At 30.7% G+C, this 9,543-nt stretch overlaps 1 protein-coding gene across 1 annotated transcript; it reads left to right on the top strand.

Annotated features, from left to right (window-relative positions):
* The first annotated feature begins 6,156 nt into the window (after positions 1-6,156).
* Positions 6,157-9,248, top strand: LOC119690000 (juvenile hormone acid O-methyltransferase). Its single transcript, XM_038104965.1, has 3 exons — positions 6,157-6,553; positions 8,634-8,917; positions 8,985-9,248. The coding sequence occupies exons 1-3, from the start codon at positions 6,183-6,185 to the stop codon at positions 9,218-9,220; spliced, it is 891 nt and encodes a 296-aa protein (XP_037960893.1). The 5' UTR covers positions 6,157-6,182; the 3' UTR covers positions 9,221-9,248.
* The last annotated feature ends 295 nt before the right edge of the window (positions 9,249-9,543 follow it).

Below are 9,543 nucleotides of genomic sequence, written 5' to 3'. Positions count from 1 at the left end.
CGCCCACTTAAAATACTGTAGTATTCCCTTTTGGGACATTAAAAACTCATTTCCACGCATTTATTTCCATACTCAACTTAACCAACCAACCAACCAACCAACTCATCTCAACTCATCTCATCTCATCTCATACGTTACTGGATATGGTGGCAAAGCGGTGGTGCAAGCACACGTCTTGGTTCACACAAATATTTCATAACAACTTGTACTTCCTTAGCCACTCTCGTAGTTGTTTGCGAACTTAAGTTTTATTTAACATAAGAAAAGTTTTACTTTACATATCACAACAACAATTGCCCGGAATATATGCAAAACAATAACGACTAACTAAAACAATAGAAGAAACACAATAGCACAAAAATATCCTTTAAAGTTCCATTCCATTCCATTTTGTACACTTCTTCGTTAGTTATTGGATGAAGCTAGTGTTGATGGACCAGGCAAAAGATACTGAGAAGCAATGGGAAATAATGCAACCATCTTTCAAAGCGGAAACTACCGGAACCGTAAAATAGTAATACTGACTGACAGCCAGGCAGCTATAATAGCACTCGTATTCTACCAGATAACATCCAAACTGGTATAGGAGTGAATATACTTAGTTGGAACAATCAGGTGCACCTAATATGGATTCCGGAACATGCTGGTATCCAAGGCAGTGAAATGACAGACAAATTTACAAGCAAAGGCGCAGCCTCAAGAATGATAGACCCAGAACCATTCTGTGATCTAAGCAAACGAACTCTATCCATTTTTATGAACGCCGCAGAGGAAAAAGAAAGAGAACACTATTGGGAAAGACTAACAACACTTTCACAATCTAAAATGCTTTTAAGGACGTGCAACCTAAAACGCTTCAATGATTGCATAGCACAATCAAAAAATAACCTAAGAATTATTACAGGATTATTGGCTGGTCACTGTAGATTGAATAATCACCTATCGAAGTTAGGAATTCAATCCAACTCAGAGTGCAGAGAAGAGAGAGAAACTGCATACCAGGAGGGTTTTTCATGGATCATAAGTATTCAAGACTAGGAAAGATAGGCTCTGTACTGTTTTTCATTAAATAAATCGGACTTGTAGAAACATTCTAATCCGACTAAGCGGCATAATAGAACTTTTAGATCGCAGTATATGCTCCACATCAGCGACAATAATGTTTGGGAAGGTTCAGTTTCGAATTAAATAACATCCATGCCACAGTGGAAGATAATTAACTGTTTAATTAAATGAGCTCAAAGTGAATTCTTTCAAAGAGATTGAGACATTAACGATTTTCAAAAAAAATAAATAAATAAATAAATAGGCTGGATAGAGCGATGGCGCATTATGGTCTACAGTGCTAAAGTGAATTTTAATAGAAAAGAAAACACTGATACAATAACAAAATTTTTGAATAAATTTTCTAAAGTGTCACCGTTTAAAGTCGGTTCAACAAGTAATAGTCGGTCTTTGTTATGTTGTATTTAACAAAGATAATCCAATTTTAAATTGTCTTAAAAATATATTGAAAATTTTCAGGTGACTTATGCCCGTTATATTCTGAAGAAAACATCTTCCATTTCCCATCGATATATAATAAATAAAATAAAATATAATAAAATCTCCTAATATGCCCATATTTAGTATAAATATAAGTGGGATTGGGAGACTTTCCAAACGATTTGTATACTACATCACATTTTATATATGAAAATCTTCTAATAATACTCGACACTAATTCCATCGAGTACAATGTTGATTTATAGTTTATAATGTACACTAAAAGTAATAAAGGTTACTAGATATCATATAATTGCTGGATTATAGCATTAAAAAAGTTGAAAACTAGTTCTTACTGTCGATAGTGTGTCTTAATCAAATAACAATCTTGATTAATTGATTTGCATTCAATTTATTTTGATGTAATGATTCCATTGCTCACTAACAATTTTAATATAGATCTGAGTATCTTTGTATAGTTATTATAAGTTCAATGGGAATATTTTACTGCGCTTATTACTATTGGAAAAATCCGCATATATAATTGTGTTTCTCCGAAATACTGTGATATATTTTTAACCAAATTGAACTGCAAACAGCTGTAAGGCTGAATAAGTTGTCGTAGACGTAGCGAACATCTAGGTTTATTCTTACTGTGCAAGGTATTTAATTAAAAGATTGTCGTTAACTTCTTTAGGCATGAAATATTTTTGGATATCTCTATACCCAAAAATTACTTCTATCTGTATAAGCCAATTGTGTTTGAAGTACACGGATGTGTTTGTGAAAGATTTATAGTATAAATTGATTAAAAAACTAATTTTATCTTTTATATTTTATGGATTCTTAAAACCACTCGAAGATGCTCTGGAATATTTTTTGGATTTGATTTATGTACTTCATTAACATATTTTTTATTCTTGCCTATATCATTGTCTTTCACGTATGTTAAAAATATACATTTGGGAAATGCAATGCGATGCACTTTCCCCATTGATTCGAACTTGTCGCATCTTTCACGGGTTTCTATTAATGTTTCTATTAATGTTTCTATTCTATTGTGATAGGCACTGATGTGTGGTGCATAATGTTGTATATCCAAAATATATTACAATTATAAATATGTAATGGAAAGAATTGTAGGGTAGGTCATTGAACTGTGCAGGGCACTGTATAGTAAAAGTACAGAGAGACGCGTTCGGTGAACTTTACATCAAAACAAAAACATTTGGGGTTTTTTAAAGGAGATCCAAAAATACACGCTTACAGATTTAAGAATTTTGTGTCTATTGGAGTAAGTTCAGAAAACAATTTTGCGATAGATTTGCATAATGTGAATTAGAATGAAACTGAATTCATTTGCATTCATGTGTTTGCAGTAGAAGATTGACGTTGACGGAAACGTTTTCAGATAAATCTAAAATTTCAAGTTCAATACGAAACTGTGAAGACTTAACAATGTGTTCCATTGTTTGAGTAACCTTGAACCTGAATATTTGTGGGAGATATCATTAGGAATCAGAAAAGAAAGCATAATTGTATATTGTAAATATTTTTAATTTTTGTTAGTCATGTGGTAGAAATTTTGCAAATATTTGCAAATTTCAAAAAAGAATATCTTTTATGAGGGAATACTTTTATGAGGAATTATTTTTGTAATATAAAGAATGTATGGGTAATGCTTCATTCAACCAGATTTTGCCATATTATTACTCTGCTAATTTCTACAAGTAGCTTACATAAAAATCTAAAAAGATTAGATAATTGGTGGACTATCTATTCTAAAGTTCTGCGTCATGAAAATTTTATTTTATTTAATTTCTCTTTTGATAGAAGTAATTACATTGCTTTCAGCAATAATCTATTTTAAAATGAGTACAGTACCCATACATATTATACTCGAAACTTTGTTCATTCTTCGATTTGGTGTTTGATGTGGCAAAGGGTATGAATGGAAGCGAAGTCATACATATTTCCAATATTATTTGCAACGGCTTTGTGGTTATTTTTGGTGATTATACGTTTGAATAAAAATTAAAAGCCGTGCTATGTATACTAATAAGCCATTAATCTTCTAGCGTTTAGGAAATACAGATTGGTTTTGGATGCATTTGTTAATTTTAGTACTACATTTCGGAATGTGTTTAACTCTTTACGTATAGATGTTTGAAGAAGTTATATATTTCGTGCTTCCGATTCATCAGCATTGTTTTAGTGATATATGTCAAACAGATATATATCACTGAATGTATTGAAGTTGTGTAAATTTTTAGTAATGAGGCTCATTCTTCGCTTTCTGAACTTGTCAACGAAAAAAATTGTCGCATCTGGGGTATTGAAAAGGTACAAGAAATCATTTAAAGAGTACATTTAAATTATAATTATATATTATAAAATTTTGAACACTAACACAACTCTTACTGACCCAATATAATACCACTCACAATGTATTCACACAAAATGTAATGTAACCACTTCATTTTTTCTATTACAGAATCATTAGTCGTGGATCTGTACAATGAGGTTGTGATTAAGTTAAGAAGCCTATTTGCCGACAAAGTTCTTAAATGATTATGTATTTATTAGAAATAGATTCAGATAGAAGTTCAGAGCTATTTGAACTGGTAGACTGCCTTAAAAGCTTAATATCACACACGTATTAACAACAGTATCAAGATAATAAGCCGATATGCTTCATTAAAATTTCTATGAATTCCATTAATTATCGGTGGTATATCGAAGATAAGAAGAAATTCTATTTAATTTTTTTATTTTACTGAATACCAAATATATTTATAAGATCGGCTTTATAAAAGAGTACTAAGAAAATTAATAAATAACAGTCTAAGAAAATTGAGCTGTCTATGCGTAGACATAGTCATTATATCTCTTTTCGACGTCTTCTTGGATCAACGAAACGTTTTTATCCGTAGTATTACAATGGGCCATCATTTGTGCTGAAAAGGCATTTCGCGTAGAAGGTTCCCACTGTAATATAACTTAATTTGAGTATATTGAGGTCGACTTATAGAACATATATATTTGAACTCATTGATTCTAAGTCTTCAACAAATCTTTAACCTAGTCATTATACTTTTATCTGAAATTAGGCTTAAAGTATAATTAAATAAAAAGTCTAATTAAATAAAAATAAGTGACAATAAAACCTGGAACTTGAGCATTGAAAGTTTGTGCAGCCTTGGCTTCTTGTGGATAAACACGATTAGTCATCGCTTCTAATTTGACAGGCACGAGTTCTAAGCCTGGTACTTGCAGTCCAAACAAATTATATACGGACTATAAACTAATTAAATAAAATTCGATTATTTCCAAAGACCACTGATGAAGAGTACTTGGCAATACTCGAAACAGCGTTGTATGGTCAGCCAAATTTCAATAAATTAAATAAAAAAATTTTTGTCTTTGCCTTTCTTTGCTATTCAAATCAGTCTAATTTTTAAATTATTTTATAAAGAGGTTTTCAAAAAGTAGTGAACTACAACAACAAAAATTCACATTATATAATTTTAATTATTTGAATTTTGTGGCTAACCATACAGCTATTTCGAGTATTGTCAAATACTCATCATCAGTGGTCATGGAAATAATTATTATATTTAATTATTTGTAAATAATTTTTTGAGATTGCAAGTATCAGAAATCAAACTCGTGCCCTGCCAAATTTGAAGCTCAGAGGCAGTGTTCCTTAACTAACTAACTCAAAGCCTTACTTGACTGTGAAGGCGCTTCTCTCGATATGCCAATGCACGCTGTTCTTTCATAAGTATACATGTTAAATTATTTAAACTAAATAAACAGTCTTAAAATTCAATTGAAAGTATTTTATTATTTTATTTTACTTAATTTTAGTTTATTAAGAATATAAAGAAAGCTAAAATCAAGTCTATGAAAATTGAAAAATTTTGTCTAGATTTTTGTTTATTTAAATTCATTAGCTGCAACACATATTGTTCCTAACTTCTTGGATTGGGTTCATGGTGCATAACTTGGCTTCAAAGAGTTTCTATAGGATTGGAATTAAAATGTTTTTTTTTTCAATTTTAAATCGAAAAATCGAAAACACTTTATGCATTATAATTGCAGTGCATATACAACACTTACTTCACTATGTACGGGGCATGAGAGCAGATACAAATTTTGTATACGTGAAGACAACAAAAACAAAACAAAAAAAAAAAATAGAATGCAGTTCAATCTATATGGTGGACAGATACGAGTACGTTTCGTTTTAGGTAAATGTACAAATACGCCATCAAATATGTTAATAATTTCCAAAAATGGAATGGAAATAATTTTTAAATTTTAGGCATTTCGTTCACTCTCCCCAGCCATGAAGAAATTTGAAATTTGAGGTTTTTTTTTTCGTAAGCGGAGAGTCATTTTACACGGTGTTAGATACATTATCGAAAAAAAATTCTTTAAAAAATATATGTGAGAGAACTGCAACGTTAGAAGAAGAGGGTGTTGGGTGTTGGTAGGTGCTTTGGAAATTCAGAAAAAAAAAATGTATAAAAAGCTCAAGCAATTTAAAGTTTGAACTCAAAAACTTTTCAGCACTTATCACGTGTAGTACGTTAGATTTCTTTACGATATCGTGTAGTTGTCTCATATTTGGTTTAATTTTTGTTTTTAGAAAATTAGAAAGTCAGTACAACCATAAACATTCCATCACAAATATGCATCAAGCGTCGTTATATCACCGAGCAAATAATGCACAGCGTCATGATGCCAAACAAATTTTGGAGGAATATGCCAACATTATACAGTGGCGGCCAGAGGGACGGGACACACTAATCGATATTGGTTGCGGTTCCGGTGATGTATTAATTGATTTTGTATACCCACTGATGCCAGTTAATTTCGAACAATTACTGGGCACTGATATTTCAGCGAAAATGATAGCATACGCTCGAAAGTGTTACGCGGACTTCGAACGAACCAAGTTCAAGATACTCGATATTGGTTGTGAAAAGATTCCAAGCGAATTGAATGGATGCTTCGATCACGTCACATCTTTCTACTGTCTACACTGGGTGCAGAATCAAAAGTAAGTTATTTTATTGCTTTTAAATCGAATTCAAATTTATTGGGTGTGGAATAAATAGTGAAAATCTAGAAAAAAAAAAAGTATATAAAAACTAAGAAGGACTTAAGTGATAAACTAACTAAGGTAAAGAAAAGAATCACTGAAAAAATGAATTAATCTCTAAAAAGAAATTAACTGTAAATGACTCAACTCACTTTATGTTACTGGAAAATTAACAAATTTTATATAAATATCTATTTCAAAGGCAACGGTCTTAAAGTGTTTTTTATATAAAAAAAAAGTGTTGTGTAGAATGATCCCCTGGTATATTACTGAGAGAAGAGAAAGAAGTACACTGCGAAAAATAAGATTTTATCGTAAAATTCTCAATTTTTTTAAATATATTTTTTTGGCTATCCAATAATATTGCCGTGATAAAATTCATCCATTCATCATGCTTAACAGTTTTAATTATTTTATTAGAATAAATTTTTTACATTCAACAATTTTTAAGCTTGTTAGGAATAAGAAATCCAACAAGAATTCAATTTTAAAATTTTATAATTTTTGTCGTTCAATCGATGAAGATTATGTGACAAATTATCTTCTTGCATAACACATACCATTCTTGTGAGACTTTAGCCCACTAAAATCGCCGCTTAGGAATCATTGGAAAAGATTTCCACAGCAATGTGGAAACTTCATTCCAGTCATTTAGGAAAGAAGATGTAGTCAAGAGGCTTAATATATAGAGGTCTAGGTTTATCTAAGCCAAAAATCATAGCATTGTTTTAACTAATTTTTATATTTTACACTTCATTTCATTCTTGTTCCAAAACTCAACTAAATCATACTTGCATACTGCCAAAGTATTGCTTGAAGTATCTAAATATATATATAGTATATAATATATATATTATATATTCCATTTTATGTTTAGTTTGCGTACATATTTAAATATAAGAAATTTACTTTAATACTACAGATGCATTTTCAATATAACGAATTGATTCCTTTTAAACTTTTTAATAGTCTTGTTAGTGAGGAATTAGTATGACGTTGTTCATATTTTGTTTATATTGTTTTCTTGCAAACGAGTACCCAAAATTTCTCAAGAATTCTCCTCAATACTGGCAAAACACAAACTAAACTTTATAGGTCTTAATAGTTGATTGGACTTATGTGAGTAGGATATAAACATATTACATCATATTTCTACCTCAGGCCGGGTAGTTGAGTCCTATTTGTTCGATACTTACAGTTTAATCACAGAAGTGAAAAATTATGAATAAATATATTTTTCAATATTTAAAGAACTTCTAGGTATTGGACAGATTATTGTCGATCTCTAGTTAAAAGCGCTTGTTATACGTTGTAGCTCTATCAGCAAATAGAATATATGTGTTAAAATATATCAAATGATACTTCTATCTCAGGGCCGAGTACTTCAGTTGAAAACTGAAAAAAGTTAAAGACTCATGTTTAAATAACTGTCTGTCATTAGAATCATTATGGATCTATGTGTCTGCTCATAGACAGCTCAATTTTCTTAGACTGCCAAATAGTTTCAACGAATTTAATTGACTGTTTCATTTAATTAATTAATTTTCTTAGTACTGTGAAACCCGTCTAATAAATATTTGTTAATTAAATTAAATTCTATTATTTCCTAAGAACACTGATGATGAGTACCTGACAATACTCGAAACAGCGTTGTATGGGTAGCCAAATTTCAATAAATTAAAATAAATGTTTGTTCTTTTCTTCTTTGCTATTCGAATCCGTCTAACTTTAATAGTTTCTTTTCCTCATAAAGACGAGCCATTATCGGCAATAAAAAATTTAACATCGAAAAAGATCTTCTTTACCAAGTAAAGAGTGCACATAATATGTTGTTAGTCTTCTCTGTAATTGGATTTGAATATATATAGTATATGATGTGATATTTTTACCTTAACTGGAAACATCACTTTGATCGGTACTTGAAGTGTACTCAGAAGTGTATTAAGAAATTGAAAACAAAAATAATAGTCAATGTTGTAATAAATTTGAATCCATTATAGTAGATCTCAATTTGGAAGTATACATTATCTATTTACAGACAAGCTTTACAAAATATTTTTAAACTGCTCCGGCCACAGAGTGGAGATTGCTTACTTGTTTTTCTTGCTACAAATCGCGTCTATGATGCTTATAGACGCCTTTCCACATTGAACAAATGGAGCAGTTATATGCAAGACGTGGAGCAATTCATATCACCTCTGCATAACAGCAAAGATCCTAGCAGTGACTTTAGTAAACTTTTACAGGATGCTGGGTTTGCGGATTACACTGTGGAGATAAGAAATGAAGTCTACGTATATGAGGGGGTGAAAAACGTAAAAGGTGTAATTCAATTGATTTTATTCAGATACAGATACAAACGTATTTCATTTAAAATTTTTCGTTGCAGATAATGTGAAAGCGATTTGTCCATTTTTCGAACGAATACCTGAGCAACAACATGAGGACTTTCTAGATGATTTCGTGAGTACCGTAGTAAGCATGAAATTATATGAATCAAACGGACAGGGTACGGACTATAAGTTCATTTCGCCATATAAATTGGTGGTGGCGTACGCAAGGAAATGCAGTGATTTCGTAAGCAATGTTATCGGCGGTAAACATGTGATTAAAGGATTAAATTAGTTTTTATTTTACTTTAACATACTTTTGGGCGAATTACATTGTAGTTTTATTTCACAATTTTATATTTATATGGTTGCAATATGATTTCTTCTCTAATATTTGCGAATGTATTATAAATATAATTGTAATTAAATCGTTTCGTTTCGTTTTCTTTAGTTTTTAATTTATATACATTTTATTTAAAGTTTTGTTGGAAAACAATTTACTCATGCCATTTCCAATTTTGTTAACATTGATCATCGTCGTTAACAACTTGGCGCTCCTTTCCTTGTGGATGACGACTCCTTTTTGCCGCTTAATTGTAGCTGATTTTGACATAACTA

This window comes from Teleopsis dalmanni, chromosome X, assembly GCF_002237135.1.
Source record: "Teleopsis dalmanni isolate 2A chromosome X, ASM223713v2, whole genome shotgun sequence".
Lineage (NCBI taxonomy): Eukaryota > Metazoa > Arthropoda > Insecta > Diptera > Diopsidae > Teleopsis > Teleopsis dalmanni.
The sequence above is the reverse complement of the archived record's forward strand: the minus strand, read 5'-3'. Positions and strand labels throughout refer to the sequence as shown.

Bases quoted from the DNA above. Each gene is read 5' to 3' on its own strand.
- LOC119690000 (XM_038104965.1), top strand. From the start codon at position 6,183: ATGCATCAAGCGTCGTTATATCACCGAGCAAATAATGCACAGCGTCAT. The intron at 6,554-8,633 runs GTAAGTTATTTT...ATCTATTTACAG, and splicing joins CACTGGGTGCAGAATCAAAA to ACAAGCTTTACAAAATATTT. The intron at 8,918-8,984 runs GTGTAATTCAAT...TTTTCGTTGCAG, and splicing joins GGGGGTGAAAAACGTAAAAG to ATAATGTGAAAGCGATTTGT.